Source organism: Rissa tridactyla, chromosome 8 (genome assembly GCF_028500815.1).
Source record: "Rissa tridactyla isolate bRisTri1 chromosome 8, bRisTri1.patW.cur.20221130, whole genome shotgun sequence".
Taxonomy (NCBI): domain Eukaryota; kingdom Metazoa; phylum Chordata; class Aves; order Charadriiformes; family Laridae; genus Rissa; species Rissa tridactyla.
Window position 1 is genome coordinate 8,854,257 of NC_071473.1, and position 21,380 is coordinate 8,875,636.

Genomic DNA, 21,380 nt, shown 5'->3' on the forward strand with positions numbered 1-21,380 from the left:
ATAACACAAGCGTTAGGCTGATGTGAACAATAGTAGAAGCTCTCCAAGGAATGCAAGGGGACCTACAGCAACTGGGGGTTTTAAATGGTACTTGTTTATCAGAAATACTTCTGTGCCTTCTTCCATATGTCAATGTATATAGCTTTCTAGGAAAAGGACATGCTCTATGCAATTACAGTTTCCTTCTGTAAAGGAAATCAGTTAAATTATGTAAGTTATTTTCATGTATGTCAAGCTGATATGCCCTCTATTAAACTTTCACTGCTTTTTTTAATTGTATTTTTTAATCAAAAATAATTCTGCAAAACAAATGAAGTGTGAAAAGCTTTGTTCCACCTGAGCTGTAGCTTCAGTTCTTTTGTTATTAAAAAATGGCTACTGCTAGAGACTTAAGTTATTCTAAGTGTGATACAGCTCTGATCTCAGATCTGTTCTGCTTGTCTGCCTTTGGTGGTGATAGCTTTGTAACAGAAAAGCATTCCCCCAAATTAGAATAGCACACACCCGCACGCCGTTCTCAGTCCTTTGAAAATTGGTTGTGTAGGATTGACTCCTTGGCACTATCCAGAGATCCTTGTTGCAGCTGATTTGGGAAAGACTTCATATGCTTGGGGTGGGAAAGTGAGTGACCAAGAAACTGAGTTAAAGGGAAAGATGCCCTGTCAACTTCATTTACTTGGGCTTCTTTTTTTCTTTTTAAAGGAAAATGGAATATTTGTACCACTAAAACTGCTGCTGTGACTCCAATAGGGCTAGCGTTTAATTGCTCAAGTAGAAGAGAGTTTAGAGGTGGAAATCTTGCTGTGACTTGAAGAGCTTGTATGTACGAAGGTAACGCTTCTAATTGTCCTCAGTATCTCCAGTTCTACTGAAGGGTTGCTGAAGTTTAGTTTTAAATAAGTTCCAGTTGGATGCTGGAGACTCAAAAGAGCATTCTGTTTAAATGTACGGGAAACAACTGCTAACGGCTGCGCTTTCACCAGGCAAACTGGCAGGAATATGGAAAAGTGAACTAAGGTACTAGTGCTGGGGAGAGTCTCTGACTCAAATCTTTGAGGGCCAGACAGTGTGGACTTCTGACTTGTAGGGTGCCACTTTGAGGAAGGAGAATACGGATAGCGTTGCTGAACCCGCGACCTGAAACTTCTTGGCACAGTTCTGAACATAAGGTGCCAAAACACTGTACGTTGCTTAGGACCGTCTAGCACAGCAAATAAAAAAAATAGCATGTAAAGCTAGTGAAAAGACATACTGAGATGTTAAACAATTCTAGGAAGCATCTTTTCCTTTTAAGCTTAGGTAGTCAGTTTACCTTAAACTAGATGAAGTAGTTGAAATACATATGGCTGGTTCGGGCCTGTGAAAAGTCAGAGGCTCCTTATGCGGTACGAACTCTGAGCAGGGCAGTATCTTAAATCATGTTTTCCAGTTCAAATATAGTCCAGAAGTCAGAAGGGTTTACTTAAGGTACTGTTAGGTTAAAGTAATCTCTATAGACTGTTTTCCAGGCACATTGATTAGAATACAGGGGTGTTTTTAGCTTGTAACTAAGCTTCAGGCTCTTTACATAATAATTCCATAAACGGTTGTCTAAAAACTAAATAACATAAAGCCTTTATGTGCCTAAATAGACCTATAAACCCACACAGAGCCTGACCTTCACCTAAAGGAAGGCATTTGCTAAGCACCAAGTTAAAAGTGAACAAACCGCACTCAACTTCGCAAGAAGATGTCTTTATACAAGATGTTACAACTCTCTGGGAATGTCGGGGGAGGATATGTACTTGTGGTGTGTGGGGTTTTATGTGTGTTTGTTGGGGTTTTGGGTGGTTTTTTTGTTTTACTTTTCAAGTAGTTGATTTATTGGCTGTTGTTGTGGCAACTTTACAGTACCATCATCTTCCGGACTGCTCTCATTGCTGCTTTCAGTGTCATCATCTGGAGCGCTCACGCTGTCCTCAGATTCTTCATCACTTTCTGCTAGTCTGGAAACATTTTTTCAGGATTTTAAAACCAAAACAACTTATAATAAGAAAAACAGTATTTAAATTAAAATTTCATTACCCTGGAGAATGGATTGGTCTGTTGGGATTAGAAAATTCTTTTCCTGAGTCAACATCAAATGGATCTGGAAAAAGAAGGAAAACACGCACGCATTGATGAAGAAGGCATATTTTAATCGTCTGCCTTTATTTTCATTTCAATGGAAGATTATCGGCATGGAGGGGAAGGCACAAGAAGCCTGGTTCAGCTTTCTGATGATTCTACCATAGTAGTTTGGTCAGAAACTAGGGGAGGCGAGAAACAACTGCCAGGTCCTGCCCCCCAGTTCTAGTCTTCACTCTTTTCTGTGCCCTCCCCTCCTGCCCCAAAGGGTTCCGTAGCTCCTCAGGGGGAGTCAGATTGTACACAGGGGTTTCTAAGGCTTTTAATGGTTTAGTTCTCAAAGGGCTATCTAGTGAGTTCACGTCTACTGAGAAGTGAAGCACAGCCGTCCGGGTTTAGCTCTTGCTGAGGAAGGGAAGGGCTAGATTTGCTTTGGCTCACACAGCTGCGGAGAACTGTTACCTCTGAAAAGTCAAAGAAGGCATGACAGCTTTGGTACCACAACCCGTCCAGAAAATACACGTGATTGTGGGTGGAAGTGTGCTTTATTTGGCATAGCAGTGTTGCCCCTTAAGAACTGTCTTCAGTTTAACATAGCAGTAGTTGAATCTAGCCTAGCCTGTCATGGCAAAGAGACTGAAGTGCAGGGAAACTAAAGGTGTCTACCACCTGCTTACGGTGTGATCCCCTGGCCGACTTCTGTGGGACTTAACCATTGTGAAAGGGTAACATTAACTGGGAGCATCTCTCTTTGTATGTTCTTGATCATTTGATTTGTCTTTCTTTTTTTTTCCTGTCTTGAATGAGACCAAGTACTCACCTGTGACTGCAGCCTGAAATACTGGGATACCAGTAAGTTACCAGAAGAACTTGGGAATAAACTACTGTACTTATTTTTGTTATCTTTATAGGTCTGATTTTAAATATCTTGATTAGGGACTATATAAAGATGTCCATTAAAGGTCTTCCTTAGGTTTATGTGTAACTAACTTGCTGTCAGACTGTATGCCTGTATTTATATTTCTCCTCCTGAATTACTAGTCTTTTTACTCACACTCTGCTTTTAACATCTGTAGATAAAATGAGGAAGCATAGTATTTTCTTTTTACTCCTTAGTTCTCCAATATCCTTAATGTAATCAGGGTAGCTGCTCCACAGTTCAGCTGTGAATGCACCACTATATGCATTAAATTGCTTTAGTAATTTTCATCTTTTTGAGTTTAAAGAAATAGGGAAACTCGCTTAGAAGAATAGACAGTATAAAGACACAACACCACATCTCAACAATGCTCTTACCTTCTACCTCTACTATTTTCATGAGATTAAAGGAAAAGATTGTAAGGAAACTAGTTAGGAGAAGGGGAGGCGGTGTGTCTGTGTTTTTTTCTTACCTATTTCTTCATCTTGTGTTTCATGGACACTGGCTAAAAACTCCTTTTCAACTCTCAGCACTTCTTCCGGGCCATGACAGGCTGCATATTTTTCCAAGAGATTTTTGTTCAAGTCAATAAATGCCTTGCCCCATTTAAATTTCTTTAGAAGAATGGTGGCTAGGTCTGGGAACCCTAAAACAGAAAATAAGTGATCAGTTTTCTTTTTCAGTGGGAGATTTCACTCAGCTTACAGGATTCCAAGTTCAGTACATATCTATGTATCACTATTATAATGAGATGTTTGCCAGCATTTTTTCAATGTTCAGGGATTCAGACTTTTTAAAAGATCAAAAATCCTTTCAAATTTCAGTTTAACTCGAAATATCTAACTGAATCCAAGAAAAGTTTGTAATCTTTTAGTGAGCGTTATGTAAAAATATTCTGCAGAGGTAACGGATTCAAGCTCCAGCTCCCACAGCCCTTCAGTACTGTATGGACCAAATCCTCTCTTATTTTCAGAAGGTAAGATTTGTCTGCAGTATAGTAGAGCACATCTCTTCAGTTGTCAAGAAAGTTCTGTGATGAGTTTGCAAAACATCAGAAGAGGGAGCAGTTTCTTTTGTTCTTAACCAGAACCCCCACTATTAACAGGCGGCTGTTACCTCTCTTTGAGACAAAGGTGCCTAAGGATTCACGCTCTGGCTTTTTTTTTTTTTTAAACAGTTTTTCTAACATTAAGTGCCATCCTGACAAAACCAGGATCATCAGTTTATGTGTCCTATTTAATAGCTGACCTGAACACCCCACAGAGACCTCAACGCTACCAGATACAAGTACTTGGAAGAAAGCTACACAATCTGATCCCAAACTCAGCAGCGTGATGACCAGTGAGAGGGCATCACGGTTCATTCTATCGCAGATCATCTCTTCTGATTTATTAGGCACGTAAGAACTGCTGGTAGCATGTTTCCTATCAGACGCATTGCAGCCTACCAACAATGCAAAAAGCTGCAGCAAAAGCTTCCACGCAGGACAGCTTGCACGGGCGACCATAGTTCACGGGATTGGCAGCCACCAAGTAGGGCAGCAGCCGTGGATGCCCTCCTCTCATCTTCTGAAAAGGAGTTTCTTCTAGTTTGGCCCATGAGCAATCTATGACTGCGATACCACTCTGGGCAACGATGTGCCTGAGAAAAGAAACATCGCTGTAGTTGAAAAATTGTCATCGCTGTATTGACAAAATAAGTTAAAGTAAGAATTATAATTGCCACTTTATACTGGCAGGAAATTTGCATACACCCCCCCTTTTGTCAATCAAAAGGCATGTTTTATAATGATCTAAAATACAGGTGCAATGAGAAAGAATAATAACACGTTTTTCCACTGAACACGCATGTGGCAAAAAAGGTTGATCCATACATTTGAGACTGAAAGTGCAAAATTCTAGGTTTAAAAATGTGACAGAAGAGCGTAGTTAATAGTAATGTTCACATTCTTAAAAGTACACCAAAGTTCAGATTTAGGTTCTCCGCTAGCTTCTAAAAGCTAATCTTTTCTCTGAGTACGCGCATCTGTATAAAAATTGCGCAGGCACATTTGGAGAAAATTCTCAACGTTTCCCCCAAATACATTTTCTAGTTAATGTGTTGTGTTGCCCAGCCGAAGAACTTGAATATGGAATCATAAAAGATAGAGTAGCTGTAGGGCCGCGGTTCTGAACCAATTAACCTACAAACCACACACTGATTCCTCACTGGAGGTGTTCGAGGCCAGGCTGGACGGGGCTTGGAGCAGCCTGGTCCAGTGGGAGGTGTCCCTGCCCGGGGCAGGGGGTTGGAACTAGATGATCTTTAAGGTCCCTTCCAACCCGAACCATTCTGTGAGTCTATGATCTACAGATGCATTTTTCGCCCGATACCGTGTAAAAATGCTGACCTGATTTAATAAGAAGGCTCTATTTCTCACGTTCGGGCATCAATGCGCTGTAACAGGAAGGACTGTGGCACAGTTTTGGCCACGAATCGGTGGTTAAAGGGCTCCCCACAACATCCCACCACCGAAGCGCTCCCCGCTCGGCCCCGGGACCTACCTGTCTGCGGGGGAGACGCACTCGGTGGCCAGCGGGCTGAGGACGAGCCCGGGGAACCGCTGGCGGAGCCGCAGCGTCCGGAGCAGCCCTTTTCGGGCCAGTTTCCTCCCGGTGCATTTCTTGGGATCGCAGTGTCCGAGCTCCCACATGGCGAGGGGGCAGGGGAACCTCCTCGCCTCCGGCTCGCCCGCCTCCGCCGCACCGTCGCCCTCCAGGCAAGCTGAAAACAGCGGCCGACCATTAGTGACCGCTCCGAGGCCCCACCAGGTGCCGGTCCAGGACCCGCTGGGCCTGGCACCGCCCGGTCCCGCCCGGCCGCGGTCTCCCCTCACCTCTCAGCGCGGCCTCCGCTTCCTCGGCGAAGGTGTGGAGGCCGCGATGGCCGCCCCGCCGGCCACCCCTCCGCCGGTCAGCGCGTCGGCCCCGCTCCATATCCCCGCGTCTGGGCGGAGCGGCCGCTCCTCCGTCCCACCGCCCTTCCGTTTCCAGCGGAAGAGGCGATGGCGGCCGCCCGGCTGCTGGCGGCGGCGCTGGGCGCGGCGCTGGGTGAGCGCGGGCGGCGGGCGGGGGGTCGCGGCGGGTCGGTGGCCCGCCCGCCCGCCCGCCGCCAACCGCTCTGTGCTCGGCAGGTCTCTTCGCCGCCGCGGGGAAGATGAAGATCGTGGAGGAGCCGAACACGTTCGGGTAGGCGGCCGCCCCCTCGCCCTGTCGCGGTGCCCGGTTCAGCGGCCGCTCCGGCCCCCGGGGAAGGGGCCGCCGGTGTCGGGACACGGGCGGGGGGGTGTAACCGCGGGCAGACGCACAACTCGGACTCAAACGCGTAACTCCCCTTCTCTTGAAAGGTTGAATAACCCGTTCTTGCCTCAGACAAACAGGCTGCAGCCAAAGGTGTCCCCGTCTGCCGTGTCGGGTACGTGCGTTACCTTTTTTGTCCGGTTTCCATCGTTTAGTGACTACAGTTTGCAAAATAGCCTACGTTGACTGTGTGCAAAGGCTAATTTTACTTGGCATCTTATGAGCATCGTGGAAAATAAGCATGGCCAAATATATTTTATTGTGCTTTGGTGTCCCGTGTCCCGGTGCTGTTTGTCACACTGCTATCCATATGTTTTATTCAGTGGTTTTTTTTAGCCAGTCATAGATCCTTCTAATCCTTACTAAAAACTTCTTTCTTCTTGAAACAATCCCTGACATCCTTGAGATTGTCATGTAGAAGTCATCCTGTCATCTGGTAGTACTTAATACTCAGAAATTGTTTTAAAAAAAAGCCCTAAGAGTAGTCTTGGAACAAGTCCCAGAAGCTCAGTTTCACACACCAAGTCTGGGTGCTGCAATGTAAACTCACCACTTCAGCAAAATAAACAGGAATCTAAAAAATTCTAGATCATATATGGAGGAGAGCAGATAAAATAAACACCGAATGCAAAGAGTGAGCAAAAGGAAATAACTGTTGTCTCTCCGCTAACCTTAAGCACAGACTTAAACCTTGCTCAGGTTCAATAAAGGCATTTTGGTGTGGTGACATTGAACGGGATTATGCTTAAAGTCTTCTGTCATGTTTTGTAAACCCAAATCAAGTGTATAAATTCTGCATGTGGAAAGTGAAATAGTTAGACATGGGATTAGTAATAGTTAAAATGCTGAATGGAAAGATGCCAAAAATAGCAGAAAAAAGGTTAAAAGAACAGTACGCTTGAAATCCTTCTTTCCTGGATATGAGAACTTCTGTGTAGCCAAAAATTGGGAGTGTCTGTGGAACTGCAGTCTAGAGCATAGAACACTGTCTTGCACAATTATTGCTTTAGCATGGAAACCTTACTTGTTCTCTTCTTTTACAAGAGAGCTGGGGTAATAGTTCCTATAAGGAGATGGAGGCATGAGTTTAATGCATTCCTGAGGGACGTTCAGATTTGCTTTTCTTTCTCTGTGGGGTGGGCATCCTGATTGCGGAGGCAGGAACTCCGTGTAGTAGAGGGACAAATCCTTTGGCCAAGCCTATGGTTGCCTGTAGAATGAAATGCAAGATCATGCAGTCGGAAAAATCACATGGGAAAGAGAACCTGCCTGTATCCCAGTGGTCAGGGCGTTCCGAGGGCACGATTCTGGTGGTCTGGTCTTTGTTTCTAGGATTGCTTGTATAGATCTTTGGGAAAAGTACATTATTATGATTTAGAATTCAGGATGGGGTTTTATTTGCTTTGTAATCTCTTTTATTCTTCCCTCATAAATACTTAATCATTCCATGCAAAATGACCTTAAACAAGGGACACTGAAGTACCCCTCTAGCACATAGTTCAGAATTTTCGGCCCTTTTTTTGGAATGACAAGTTACCTCCCTTGGATTTCTTTTGGCAGCAAGGCTGGAATGGACAATTCCACAAGAGCAGAATTGTAACTGCTGATCCCTCTAACAGCAAAGGTTTATCTTGTTGAATACTAACCGGATCAGACTGTGATGGCAAACCGTGGGAAGGAATATCTACTTAGGGAATCTCAGCGAAACTTAATATGCAGCACTGTCAATGTTCTGAGCAGATGGGCTTCACCAGTATACGCTTGAGGAGTTTGGATGACTTTGGGGACAGACAGCTGGCAAGGAAGAGTTCCAGTGATTTCAGTGTTAGGTTTTGGCAAGATCTGCACTGATGATTCCTTCTATGGATCTGGCCTCCCGATAGGTTTCTTATTTCTCGCATAGAAGGAGGCTTATCTATTTCACTGAGTGCTGAAGTTGAAAAATGTTACAGATCATAATGCAAACCAATATAGCACTGGTGGGAACTTGCAGAAATCCATATGGAAGGTACAAATTTCCATATGTACAGCAGAAAACTAAATTTGTCACATAGTCCTTGCAGTTTTGTCACCACAGTAACTTGCTTAAATTTAACCGAAACATTATTCTTCCTTGATGCCGTTTTGTGGTATTTTTAGGCCCTGCGCATCTCTTTAGGCTTGCTGGCAAGTGTTTCAGTTTTGTGGAATCCACGTGAGTAACGGATTTGGATATTTGATTATGTGTATTTATTAGGAATGAAATAGTTTTTTATTTCAGTCTGAAACATTTCTTATTTTCTTTTTCTTCTCTTTTTTTTTTCTTTTAAGGTACAAGTATGAGTTTTGTCCTTTCCATAATGTCACTCAGCATGAGCAGACTTTTCGATGGAATGCCTATAGTGGGATTTTAGGGTGAGGCTTTTAGACCTTTAAGTTTTACTGATGTTGATAGCAGACCATTTTATAGATTGTCAAAAAGAAGGCAGTTTTAAAATTTAACATTCTTTTATTGGTCATCTTAGGTCATTGTGGTTCCCCAGGCGTTATGCATAAAAATACCCCGTCTTGAAAAATTATGATTTTTTTTTTTTGATAAATACTAACCTCCTATTTTAGCTGGAGGCTGATTAATAACCAGTGCTAACTGCAGGTGTGACATGTTCATGTGAGAAATTCAATAGTCTATAACTACAGTTTATATTAACAAAGATTTCATGTCTGTTAACTATCTTCACTTTGAGTTGAATATAACCGTATAAAATTAAATTAATGTTTTATACCTAGTTGCTTGTTAAACATATTTAATAAAAGGTATTATAATACTCAATGTAGACCCCCCCAAAGCATTCAAAAACCCCAGAGCATCCAAATTATAAGACCTAAAATAAATATAATTATGAACTAGAGCACTGCTTTAAAATTACTGTCTTTCAAAACATTTTGAATATAGATGTCTCTTTTTCTTCCTATGTGCACAATAATCAGTGAGCCAGTATGAGAGGAAAAGGGTACATCAAGGTGCTGAGAGTATCGTTGGCTTTAGGACTCGCAGCAGTAGAGACTAGGTTTTGTAGGTGCTTTCACCAGCACTAAAATCCTGCAGTAATCTGAGCTGCACAGGGTACTTGGCATCATGGAATTTGAATTTGTTGTGGGATTGATTGTATTTTATTGGATTTAAACATAGATATGTAAGTGCAAATGGTTCGCAAACTGAAAGTTGAACCACCGTTGTGCTCTCAAAGTAATGTTGATGTGCCCCAGATAGCAGCCAGGATAACAAACTGTACCATTTATAAGGTCTTGGCTGTAAGAAATGGAAATATTAAAACAACAAAAATTAAATATATGCAGTTAAATTGAACACGGTGTAAGGGTATTCGTGTTTTTCGTCCTGAGTGTTCACCTTTTTCTTCCCCGTTACTTAAAATAAAATGATGTCCTGTTTTTTCAGAATCTGGCATGAATGGGAAATTGAGAACAACACATTTGTTGGGATGTGGATGAGGGAAGGAGACTCCTGTGAAACTAAGAGCAGACAGACAAAGGTATAATAACCTCCACTATGCTAATTCAGACAGCATGCTCTCTACACACACTCGTGTCACTCTACAGACTGAAACATTCCTACTTCGAAGAAGTCATCATTTAAGATGTGACATAAAACACAAAGATGAATTCCTGTAGGAGCTAGGTGAATGGATGGAGGAGTGAAGCTAAAATCAGGATAAGTTTTTGAAGAAGTTTACTTATGTATTCTCATTGGTTGCTTTTAACTCCTTTTTTTCCTTGATAGAGTGGAATATTCTGGTATTACCACTACTGTAGGAACATACAGTCCTTTGTAACTTGTGTCAGGAAAAATAAGGAAAAAGAGCTATTTGCTGAGTTCAAGATGCCAGCCTATTGTGCTCAGAACATCCAGGAAAAAGGAGGGAAAAGAATTAGGCAGTTAACAACAGCATGCTGAGAAGCTTAGTGAGGTGTTAAAACAAGAGCAGAGGGCATGCAAGGAGAATTAAGGAAGGAGTCAAGTATATGGGAGTGGCAGAGGAACCAACTCAAGAGAAACAGATTCTGGAGTGAGTACATTTTAAAGAAAAAGTAAAAATTATTATTTTGTGGAGTGGTTAAAATGTTCCTTTTCACGTTCAGACAGTCTCTGTGCCAAGTAACTACGCAACTGGAAGGGTAAGGAAGGGTGAGAATTGCCCAATGTGCGGCACGTGCTTTGCACGCATCCTTTATCCTTTTGTTCATGAATGTTTTTATTTTTCCACCTCCCGTTTCAGTGTGTTATAGAGTTTTACAGATAACAATGAATTAAACCTCACATTCCCTGGTGACATAGATTGCTGTCGTGAAGAAGAGTTAACGATTCCGTATAGTTCACAACAGGCTGCTTTTTGGGTGGAAGATGCTTAGCTATTACAATGATGGGTGACGATACAATAGTTAAGAGGGAGGGATATATAGTTGGAATAATAACCAATGTGAAGATGGGAAAAGGGACAAAATATGGAAATACGGTGCTTGGGAGTCCAAGGAACAATGATAGGTGGGGGCATCATTTCCCATTAGGAAGCAATTTTCACATTTTTAAAATAATTTGAAGGCGTGCTTGCTATGATTCTGTGGGTGACAGCGCTGGAAGCTTTGATGTGACGGTATGTACAGAAATGCATCTGCTGGCATTGGAAGACAGCAAACGGATCATCACTGCTGGCCCTGTTTCATGTGGAGGCGTTTCACTTATCTTTGTTTTTACTGATCTTTAGGTTCATCTTGTTTGTGGAAAGAGCAATAAATTGGCTTATGTATCTGAGCCGAGTACTTGTGTTTACTCTCTGACATTTGAGACTCCTCTCGTGTGCCATCCCCACTCTCTTTTAGGTAAGATTCAGAAAACAATTTGTGTGTGGAGCAGATGGCATATTATGCCAACCTCAGAGTGTCAGTTTTGAGGTTCTTTGAGTTTGTAACTGGATATAAATGAGTATTAAATGTAACATAGAATATGAAGTGTATTTCAAGTCCCAATCATTATAACACATAGGTATTTCTCAAATAAATTGGCATTGTTAGTATAGACACAGTGGGTGGGTTTTTTTCTTTTTTTTTCGGACTGGTTGTAGGAATCAGCCCTGTAGTATCTGTTCATTTACTTACCTTACAAAAAGGGAGAGCTCAATACGAATTACATTCAGCAGAGAAATACGAGGCCTTCTAGCTGGAAATAAGGGGAGAATTTTTGGTTGGTGGCATTCTCCAGAAACTTTAGATGTGTGAAGTGGAATTTAAGTTTAACCCCCGCTCTTGGAAGCACTAGAGACCATGTACTGTATAGAAACACTGAGGTCTTAAAACAAATGTGCTTGTATGCTACTAGAGGAGCATTTAACTAATGCAGGGCAGCGATGTTGGTTTTTACATGGTTTGACTTCCATTTTTCAGTTTATCCGACTCTGACTGAAGCACTACAAAGGAAGTGGGATGAAGCAGAGCAGCTTCTCTACGATGAACTCATAACTGACCAGGTTTGTTAATGTCTTCCAACTCTGATTGGTAAAGAACAATTACTGTGAAGAGCCAAACCTGGCTTCTGCAGTTTCTTCTTTTGGAGTGGATGCATTTATTCTGCAGTTGGCAAATAGTAATTTTTGTGCTCTGTAGTTGCTGTATCACCTGGTAACTGTAATGTTTTCTACAGTAAAGCTTGAGGAATTGGAATGGCCAGTGCAAATTACAAGTGGAGATGAGAGTCGAGTGGATTGATCTGTCGTCTTTTGGAAACTTTCTTTTTCAGGGATACAAAAAAATACTGAAAGAGATTTTTGAGGAAGCAGGACTTCTAAAAGCAACAGAAGAAAAGGAAGTTGAGAATAAGAAAATAAGTCTGGAATTTGAAACAGTGGAGAAGTGCAATAAGGTATCCAGCATAATATTTACAACGTGGAATTAAATTGCCACTTTTTTACTGTATGACAGTATCAGCGTGACAGCATTGTGTAAATACTCTTTGGATTCAGCTGCAATCTGTTCATGGGATTATCTTCTCTTGTTTCAATGTGTAACCATCTGCACACAGAGGGATTTGGTATCTCGATTCTAGCCCTTAAGTCAGAAACAAACCAGCACAACTGAAAGCCCAATGAGAAGACAGGGGGAGTATCTAGGAACTAATGTAGGCGCTTGGGCTATGAACACCTTGTAAATACTCTTTCAGTCTGGGAATAGGAAGGAGTTACTAGTGAAAATAAATGTGTAACCAGCCTTGGGAATGGATAATTACCCAGACTTGTGTCAGAAGGCGTTGGCTGTTACACAAGCAAAAGGCAGAATGATCTATGCTGTGTCCATTCCTGAATGGCTTTTACGTGTGTGAACAGTCCTTCTGCAACAGAATTGAAATGGGGAAAACAGAAGGTGTGCTCAGCCTGGAAGAGTGCAAGCTGAACATCAGAAGGAGCGTGGAAGGGAATTAATTCATTGTAATACAAAGAAGAAGCTGCTGCTGTCATTTTATTTGAAAATGTGGCAAAGACAGAACACCTCGTAGTAATTCCTGAATGTAACCCAGTAAACTGTGGTTAACATGAGTATACTTTTATAAAGATCACCATTTTGATGTGGTACTGTCAGGAGCTGGAACAATCACCTTTTTTCTTTTTTTTTTTTCCCCCAATTGTTAACAATACAGTATTTAATAATTCGTGCTTCTTTTTCTGGCTTCATTGACATAAAGTTGGCTGTTTTGGTAACCACAGAATCTTAAATCATTAATGTTTTGCTCTTTCTTGATTCATGTAAAACCCAAAACACAATAAAAAATTTGGGCTGCTTTGATATTTCAGATATGTGGCTTCAATTTCAAAAGTACTAAGCAATCCCTGGCTCTGTAAGTTAACAGAAACTGCCAAAAGAGAGAACATGAAGTTTCTAGGTCAAGAGCTGAGGAGGTGACAAATTTTGAGGCATTATGATATAAAGTAAAATAAGGCTGGTCCTATAGCAAACTTACAAATGCAATTTTGTGCTGTGATAAAATGCTAGTTAGAGGATAGATCCAAAATAGCAACAGAAAGCACTCCTTTTTTTTACTCAGGCTTGGAAAAAGCTGGCTCCTGTTTTGGCAACATAGAAATATATCTTTTTGTAAAATTTGCACCTTGTTCCTGGAATAACCAGTTTAAGATCTTTTAAGTCAAAAGCTGTAACAGCTGTGCACAGACGCATTATTTTTGATAAACTCCTATTTTATGTATGCATTTGGAGAGTGGGAGAGCCATTTTAAATGTATTTTCTTTCTTAGGAATACAAGCAACTTTCTAAAGAAATAAAAAAACTTCAAGATTTATTAAGTCAGCACGGTATTGCATACAAAGGAATTTCTGGTGAGTTTTTTGGAATTGTTCTTTTTCATTATTGTCTGTTCAAAATGTGAATACCCAAATGTTGGTTTTGGTTACTGCAAGGATTAAATAAGTTGTCGTATATGGAGGTAAAATTTAGTAGACAAAGATTTTAGTAAGTACTTAGGTCTTGATTCCTGCGCAAGAGGACTTGTTTTGCCCCCAAAAAATCTGTTGATGACTTGAAATTTTACCTTGATAGAAAAATGTTGACTGCCGTTGTAATTGAGGTTTGTCTCCAATACTTAAGATGACAAAGAAAAAGGGAATCAGTGTTACAGCATTCATAGCACATAAGCATCTTTTAAGTAACTCCACTTTCCACATTGTCAACCACAAGGCCTGACTTCTTTGAGAACACTTGAAATGTTCTGTTTCTGTTTGAATTGTTTTTATCGTTCCTTAGTCCCCTGTTTTCCCTCTCTTTGATTTCTGTTAGGTGAGTACCATATCGCATGCAGTTTTTAGAAGGAAAGACTGTTTGGTGCTGGCTATGAAGAAGCAAGGCTTATCTGGATTAATTTCCTTTCTAGGGAAAACATATTAGAATTCTTGTAAAACATTTTATCTGCGTGTTTAAACTATGCGTAACTTGCACAGTATTTCTGCCTGTTTGGTAGTTCATTTAATTATTGCAGATTAAAACTGTATGATCAAAAGCAGAATTCACAACTTACTCTAGATGACTTATTTCAAAACTATTTAGTGAATTCTGTTACAAAAATGTTTTGGTGTTCAAAAGCAGAATTAACTGATGTCTTAAACTACGTATTACAGCTGAAAATACCAGTGTTGAACATCGAAGTCAAAAACTGGCAACTGCAGTGACAACTGTTCTTAATGGGTCAAAGGATGATGAGCACCTGCATGGCGATACAGGAATTTGGAATGAGACCGTATGAAGAAACCTGGGTGGTAAACAGCAGGTTCATATGGAATGTCAAGCAAGTTGAACATGTATCGTGACACTAGGATGATTTACCTTCTCCGAGTATTCTTTACTTTCTGAATTTCTGCCCTAAAGCAAAGGGAACATAATGGAGCGAGGGCTCACCATCACCAAGAACAGTTGGCTTGTTTCTGAGAATGTTTGTAAAACTCCTTTGCTAAGGCCAGTATTGGGTATAGGTTTACAGATTCTGCATCTCCAGTCCCACCTCTGTTATTTTCTTTGATCAAGCATGGTAACAGGTGGTGTAAATAAAAAATAGTTCAAGACCAATGCTGTCAGATGTTGTATGAAAGGTAGTAAGTACAATATTAAGAACATGTTATTTCATCTGTATGCTAAAATGTTTTCTGTGCAGACTTTAGCAGAAAAAGAAATGTTTTCTGCCACAGCAGCGCATGACGCGCCACCCCACCCACCCCCGTGCAGGTGTCATCTTTGGGTAGTGGGTGGGTAAAATGAAAGCAGTTCAGGGTCTGATGGAAAGGTGCTATGAAAACACCAAATTGTTATAAAAGAATAGCTGTGTCAAGGGAATACATGTCAATTCTCTGTGTGTAATAGGGAATAAAATGGACTCTTCCAACATCAGCTGTGGAAATGTTACTGTAGGAGCCGGTGGAGGCCAAGAACACCGTCTCCAGACGTTATCACAGAATCCCACCTAGTGAGCAGGCACCTGCAAGAGTGATATGTCTTCGGCACATTAAAACGCCTGCTGCAGGAATTCTGTTTCTTCACAACCCCAGGCAACCGGGATTCAGTTACAACGGGCACCTAAAGCTGGCAGAATGAATCCAGGCATTCCCGGACACTTTTGTTTACCATAGAATGGTTTAGGTTGGAAGGGACCTTAAAGATCATCTAGTTCCACCCCCTGCCCTGGGCAGGGACACCTCCCACCAGACCAGGTTGCCCAAAGCCCCGTCCAGCCTGGCCTTGAACCCCTCCAGGGATGGGGCAGCCACAGCTTCTCTGGGCAACCTGTTGCAGTGTCTCACCACCCTCACAGTAAAGTCTTTCTTCCTAATATCTAATCTAAATCTCCCCTCTTTCAATTTAAATCCGTTACCCCCCACCCTATGCCTCCACTCCCTGGTAACGAGTCCCTCCCCATCTCTCCTGTAGTCCCTTTAGCTACTGGAAGGGACTTTAAGATCTCCCCGGAGCCTTCTCTTCTCCAGGTTGAACGCCCCCAACTCTCTCAGCCTGTCCCCAGAGCAGAGGGGCTCCAGCCCTCGGAGCATCTTCGTGGCCTCCTCTGGACCGGCTCCAACTGCTCCGTGTTCTTCTTGTGCTGAGGGACCCAGAGCTGGACGCAGCGCCCCAGAGGTGTCTCACCAGGGCTGCTGTCCGGTTCCTCAGCGCGCAGGTGTCCCGTCCGTCCCCGTGCCCCGCCATCGTCGTCTGGGCCGAGTGCCCTCTCCGCTCACAGGGGGCCAGGCAGGCCCGCCCGTGCCGCCCCTCAGCCGCCGGGACCCCGCCGGGCGCCACCGCGCTTCCGCTTCCGGTGGGCGCGGGGACGCGGCGGGCGGCGCGGCGGGATGAGCGGGGCACTGGGCTGCTGGCGGTGAGGCGGCGGCGGGGCCGGGGGCGCTGGCGGTGCCGGTCGGCGGCCCCCATCCCCCGCCCCTGACGCGTGTGTCTTTGCAGGGCGCGGGGCTCCCTGCGCCTGCCCGGCCCCCGGAGGTGGCTGTCGCGGCGGCGGGAGCCGGAGGAGGGCGCGGAGGACGAGGGGCCCATCTCCTTCTCCGCCAGCAAGGCCAGCCCGCGGGTGTGGAGCGTCGGGCAGTCGATGGGCAGCGACCACGAGCGGCCGTGGTTGAAGGTGCTGCCCCTCAGCCTGCTGTGCAGCGGGCTGCTGCTCTGGGCCGCCTTCCGGGAGAAAACGGAGATCGACGAGCGGCTGGAGGCGATTTTCTCCGCGGAGTTCGTGGATTCCTTCGATGCGGCCCAAAAAAGCGCCGTTCCCCTGCCGCCGCAGCAGGAGAAGTGACGGGAGCGCGGCTGCGGCGGGGGAGCTGCCGGCAGCCAGCGGGCATTCGCCTGGTACTGACACTTTAATGGGAAAACTTGTTTTTTTCCAGCCCACCGGCAGCCTTATCTTACAGCCTTGATTCCCTCACCTGCCGTGCTGCTGGCCTTGCGTTCATAATTCACACTGGTAGCGCAAGGAGCGGTTTCTGCACTGCACGGTAGGGTGAACCCAGGACGTATCGCAAACCAGATTGCATTTGAAGATAGGTTTTATGCAACCCATCTCTTCTCCATGGATTATTTTTCTTAGATGCACAAGGTATTAAAATACCAAAACTGTAAGTCTAAAATTGCTGCTGAAGGTGACCTTCATGTGATATTTTGCTGGTCACAGAGTATGTTCAGCTTACATTGAAGACGACTGTAAGTGTATGATTCATTAATACGTGATTCTTTGTGCTCTGAGGGTTTTTAAATTTTACTTAAATTAACCATCTTCAACCCTTAATGCATAGTCGGTGCTTGCTTTCTGCACTAGAACTTTTTAGGCATGCCTGTTTGAGGTGATCATTACTGGCAGGAGAGATTTCTGCAGGAAATGACAGTGATTGGCTTGCATTATTCTGGGGAGGAAGCCCCTAGTTTCACTGAACAATGGCGTATCTAGTTTTTCCTACAGATTCATAGATATTCAGACTTGCACGTGCGGGAGACTTTTCCTGGAGAGGAAGAAGCTGAGCTACTAATGCAACTTAGTTCTCTCCAAAGTTATAGGTGGGGTTTTTTTAAGCTTTCAACTGGAGAAATGCAAAACTGGGTCCATTCAAATTCCCAATTAAAAGAAAAAGAAACCAAAAAACCCAAAACAGAACCCCCAAACAAACTGAAAAACCAAACACGGTAACGGTTAGTGAGACGGGCTGGACCTGCACAGAAGACTGACTTGGCATCCCGTATGTCCGATGCTGCTGACACGTCTCTGAACACCACCACCGCGGTGGCTGTGGACTGTGCTGCAGAGTCCCCGTGGTTTACCCAGGTGACACCTGGTCACCGTGTATGTGACATCTGGTGACTGGGTACAGACGGTTTGGTGCTGACACCGGGGTTATTTTGTCTTGGGATTCAGCTTTTCCTACAGCGGAAGGTGTCTGGTGAGATCCGTGCAGGGGGTGTCCTGGCGAATAAAAGCGATCCTGGGTTTTATTGTCACTGGCCGCAGGCGTGATGCTCTTCCCCGACCAGCCCAACTCCTCCTCGCCCTGTGACAACGACGACCCCGGCCCCGCGTTAAGGCCGTGACGCGCTGCCCCTTCGCCTGTGCCTTATCCCGGGGTGACGGGACAGGTGTCCAATAAAGACCCCGCAGCAAAACTGCCCTCACGGTCTCCTGCTTTTAAGGCGCGGGGAAAGTCGCGCGCCGTTTCCCTTTAGCACGTCATCGGTGACGCGGCTCTGCGCGCTCTTTCCGAGACACCTCCCCCTCCCCCCCCGCCTTCCCCCGGGCCGCCGGAGGACGCGGCCGGTGCCGGCGGGGACACCGTGTCCGGGGGACGCTCGCGGACGGGCGGACACCGGGCACCCGGCGCGCGCTCGCGGCCCGGAGCGCGCCCTGCGGGAGGCGGGGCCGCCGCCGCGCGTTGCCGCCTGGGCGCGTGCCGGCGGGGCGGGGCCTGCGCGCGGCTGAGGCGGCGGCGGAGAAGATGCCGTCGGTTTCCAAAGCGGTGTCGCGGGGCGGCGGGTCCCCGCAGACCGAGCAGCCGACGCACTATACGTAGGTACCGCGTCCTGTCAGGCGGCCCGCTCCCCGCGGCTCCCGCGCCGCGCGGGGAGGGCCTCGGGGGCCGAGGCGGAGGGCCCGCTCCTGCGCCGGGCCTGCTCCGCGCGGCCTCGCGCACCGGCGGCGGGGCTGTGAGGCGATGGAGCGGGCCCGGCCCGCCGCCGCGCTTCTTCTCCGGCGCCGCGGGGAGGAAGCCGCGTCCTCAGGCGGCCCGGGGGCGGCCGACCGCGGAGCGGCCGCCACCGTTCTCCGCTCCCGGTGTCCTGCCTCCCTGGTTCGCACCGTGACCCGCCGGCTTCCCCCGGCGTGCCGAGCCCCGCAGCACGCTCCGGGACCGCCCTCTCCGCGCTCGGACAGCGGCCCTGCCGCTTCTCCGGAGCGTCGCCTCAGCCCGAGTCCCTGGGGCACGTTTGCCGGACCTTCCCGTACTGAGAGACGGGTCCCGTGCGCTCGCCACTCTCTGCACGCTTGCCCGCTTTCTTCTGGTGTGATCTGTGAAGTCCCTGCAGCCTTCGAGCACTACTGACAGCCCACCCCGTGTAGGACCGTGTGCTCCCCACAAATGCAGAATAATCTATCACTTAATTGTGGCATTCATGCACTCCCATCCCCTGTATCATCACTTCTATAATGTTACGTTTCCAGCACTCTCAGAATGTAGCTACTTACCTAGATACTGCTATAGCCTGCCCTATTGCCCCTTAACATCCAAAAATTCTATTCTGGTTTTTTTTTTTTTTCCCTCCCTGCAATCCTGGATAGTTTAGAGAAGAATCTCTAAACGTAAAGACATGCTTCATAACTCTGTGTCGTTACATCCCTCATATGCCAATGTAAGCAACTGAGACCAAAAAGATGCCCTTTATTCCTCTTCCTAATGCTTTCCTTTCTCTTGTAGGCTGCACCCTTTTAGATACTTCTAGGAAGTCTAAGGTTCTTCAGCAAAGCCCCCATATACCCCTTCCTCTGCAAATACTCCGTAACTTTAGCAACATAATGAACTTGCTAAATTGCCTAATAGATATATAAACTGAGACAGGAAGAAGTGCTGTCTTACAGCCTTTGACAAATGCCACAGCAGTGCCCGGTGTGGCATGATCTTTATGTCCTGTGGAATGAAGTATCAGACTTCCTAACTAGCTTCTGTGTCTGGCATGCTAGTGAAGGACTGTCTTACACCTAAGTAACCTTTAAAGACCCCAAACTCTCAACACAAAAGTAACAGTCACTAAAATAAGTTTGCTGAAGTCCTTTCGTAGCCCCAATAACATTCATAAACCTCTTTTAACCCTTTGGCTTTCTATATAGCATGTCCACATTCTGGGAATATTGTGATTAAGAACTAATGTTTAAATTAGATGTGGTATTTAGCTGAAATAGCTTTTGTAGGACTATTTTGTATGGTAGCAAGCAATACGAATGCTCATTCAAGTAACTTGTTGGATTTGTAATCTCTGTTTGGTGGGTACTTTGGACAATATTCTAAATACTGTGCTTTTTGATTTAATATATTTATTTGATTTTAGTTTAGTTACAAAACGTAGTATAATTTGCCAGGTATTCCACCGTATTTTATTAGTAATGCATCTGTCATAAAAAATGAAGTCACTTGTATTCAACAGCTAAACAGTCAATTGTGCATAGGAACTAAAACTGTATGCAGGTACATTTGTACAATTTTTCACAGGCTGTGTGCACTGAATTGTCAAGTGCCCTGTTAATACTGTAAAAATGTGCCTCCAATAAGATAAACTTGTAACACAGTTTAATTTTTTTAGGTATCTAAAGGAATTTAGGACAGAGCAGTGCCCCCTATTTTTGCAGCACAAGTGTACCCAGCACAGACCATTTACCTGTTTTCATTGGCATTTCCTAAATCAGCGTCGTCGTAGACCTATACGAAGGCGTGATGGGACTTTTAACTACAGTCCAGATGTTTATTGTACAAAATATGATGAGACTACAGGAATCTGCCCAGATGGAGATGAGTAAGTGATTTCTTTCAGTCCTAGGTGTTTATAGTATTATCAATGACATTAAGGAAAGATGCTACTTTCTCCTCAGCAAAAAAAGATTGATAGAATCCTGCTGCAGTTCATTTGAAAACAGATTTCTGTAAGTGATTTGTTAATTTTTGGCACATATACTTTTATATGAGCATGTATTCTTTAGGCTATTATAGAATTAGAACTCTGATTTTGCATTGTGACTTATCTTTAAAGCATAACATAAGAAACTGGTTTTCTGCTAGTATTGTTCCTGCACATTTGTGCTAGTATTGTTTTGGGTTTTTTTCAGTTGTGCTTCCTTGACCAGTAGGTGCAAACCTATAGAGGTGGCTTCGAGATTTTAAACTATGTAAATTTTGTGAAGATTGGTGGGTAGTAGAGGAGAACAACAGTTTTGTGGTCCTTCCAGTGAGAAAAAGCAAAGGAAGGAATTCACTGTTAGTTGTCTGGCTAGCTCGCTAGTGTTTGCATTTCCATGGACATGTGTCTCTTCTAGATAAAGGCTACAGAGGGTCTTCGGTGAACTCGGGCAGGGATAGAAGCTTTGTGGAGGTGAGAACAGGCAAATGGTACGGTACAGCAGGCAGGCATCTATGGAGGAGCTGGGTATATTATGGTCATGTGTCGGAGGAGCTACCTTCTTCTGCAGTGATGGAAGCAAGGAAGGACTTCTGACCAAAAAAATTGCAGGAAAACAGCCGGGAAATATGTAGTTATGCTGGTTACCTGTTTGAAATATCGAAGATTAATTATTTTGGTTACTGTAGTGTATAGCAGCACTTGTCATGGATCAGGTATCTTTTGTGTTATAGGCTGTAGTCACAGAAGAAAGTCTGGATTTTTCCCAGAGGCTTTACAAACTAAACAATAGGGATAAGAGAAGGTAAACAAGAAAAATGCACTAGGCA

The 21,380-nt window shown here is 44.5% G+C and overlaps 4 protein-coding genes across 21 annotated transcripts in view; 3 read left to right on the forward strand and 1 right to left on the reverse strand.

Annotated features, from left to right (window-relative positions):
* Positions 1-466: 466 nt before the first annotated feature.
* TSR3 (TSR3 ribosome maturation factor) lies at positions 467-6,059 on the reverse strand. Its single transcript, XM_054213299.1, has 6 exons — positions 5,901-6,059; positions 5,569-5,788; positions 4,473-4,666; positions 3,498-3,671; positions 2,065-2,128; positions 467-1,985 (listed from the first exon to the last, which is right to left on the reverse strand). Exons 1-6 carry the CDS (start codon positions 5,998-6,000, stop codon positions 1,841-1,843), a joined length of 897 nt encoding a protein of 298 aa, XP_054069274.1. The 5' UTR covers positions 6,001-6,059; the 3' UTR covers positions 467-1,840.
* GNPTG (N-acetylglucosamine-1-phosphate transferase subunit gamma) lies at positions 6,039-14,979 on the forward strand. Of its 2 annotated transcripts, XM_054213297.1 has the most exons (11): positions 6,039-6,114; positions 6,198-6,252; positions 6,411-6,478; positions 8,503-8,557; positions 8,674-8,757; positions 9,800-9,893; positions 11,124-11,238; positions 11,800-11,882; positions 12,152-12,274; positions 13,658-13,739; positions 14,535-14,979. In XM_054213297.1, the coding sequence occupies exons 1-11, from the start codon at positions 6,069-6,071 to the stop codon at positions 14,657-14,659; spliced, it is 930 nt and encodes a 309-aa protein (XP_054069272.1). In that variant the 5' UTR covers positions 6,039-6,068; the 3' UTR covers positions 14,660-14,979. The 2 variants fall into 2 exon arrangements, with proteins under 2 accessions (XP_054069272.1, XP_054069273.1); XM_054213298.1 differs by lacking the exons at positions 6,411-6,478; positions 8,503-8,557 and having other exon boundaries at positions 6,053-6,114.
* A 1,155-nt stretch (positions 14,980-16,134) lies between these two features.
* Positions 16,135-17,895, forward strand: LOC128914382 (ubiquinol-cytochrome-c reductase complex assembly factor 4). Its single transcript, XM_054213309.1, has 2 exons — positions 16,135-16,276; positions 16,360-17,895. Exons 1-2 carry the CDS (start codon positions 16,251-16,253, stop codon positions 16,700-16,702), a joined length of 369 nt encoding a protein of 122 aa, XP_054069284.1. The 5' UTR covers positions 16,135-16,250; the 3' UTR covers positions 16,703-17,895.
* Positions 17,896-18,342: 447 nt separating this feature from the next.
* The window catches only part of UNKL (unk like zinc finger), a 56,342-nt gene continuing 53,304 nt past the window's right edge, over positions 18,343-21,380 (forward strand). For 14 of the 17 annotated variants that reach the window (XM_054213271.1, XM_054213268.1, XM_054213272.1 and 11 more), the window contains exons 1-2: positions 18,343-18,457; positions 20,242-20,451. In XM_054213271.1, coding sequence (XP_054069246.1) covers positions 18,387-18,457; positions 20,242-20,451 — 281 coding nt within the window. In that variant the 5' untranslated portion in view covers positions 18,343-18,386. Of the gene's footprint in view, positions 18,458-18,727; positions 19,297-20,241; positions 20,452-21,380 lie in introns of those variants that run through there. The other 3 variants (XM_054213286.1, XM_054213278.1, XM_054213282.1) reach the window with 3 other exon arrangements.

Excerpts from the sequence above, each read along its gene's own strand:
- TSR3 (XM_054213299.1), bottom strand. The coding sequence starts at position 6,000 with ATGGAGCGGGGCCGACGCGCTGACCGGCGGAGGGGTGGCCGGCGGGGC. Across the intron at positions 5,789-5,900 it reads AGCGGAGGCCGCGCTGAGAG|CTTGCCTGGAGGGCGACGGT; the intron begins GTGAGGGGAGAC and ends CGCTGTTTTCAG. Across the intron at positions 2,129-3,497 it reads AACACAAGATGAAGAAATAG|ATCCATTTGATGTTGACTCA; the intron begins GTAAGAAAAAAA and ends TTCTTTTTCCAG.
- LOC128914382 (XM_054213309.1), top strand. The coding sequence starts at position 16,251 with ATGAGCGGGGCACTGGGCTGCTGGCG. Across the intron at positions 16,277-16,359 it reads GGGGCACTGGGCTGCTGGCG|GGCGCGGGGCTCCCTGCGCC; the intron begins GTGAGGCGGCGG and ends GTGTCTTTGCAG.
- GNPTG (XM_054213297.1), top strand. The coding sequence starts at position 6,069 with ATGGCGGCCGCCCGGCTGCTGGCGGCGGCGCTGGGCGCGGCGCTGG. Across the intron at positions 6,253-6,410 it reads GAGGAGCCGAACACGTTCGG|GTTGAATAACCCGTTCTTGC; the intron begins GTAGGCGGCCGC and ends TTCTCTTGAAAG. Across the intron at positions 11,883-12,151 it reads ATGAACTCATAACTGACCAG|GGATACAAAAAAATACTGAA; the intron begins GTTTGTTAATGT and ends TTTCTTTTTCAG.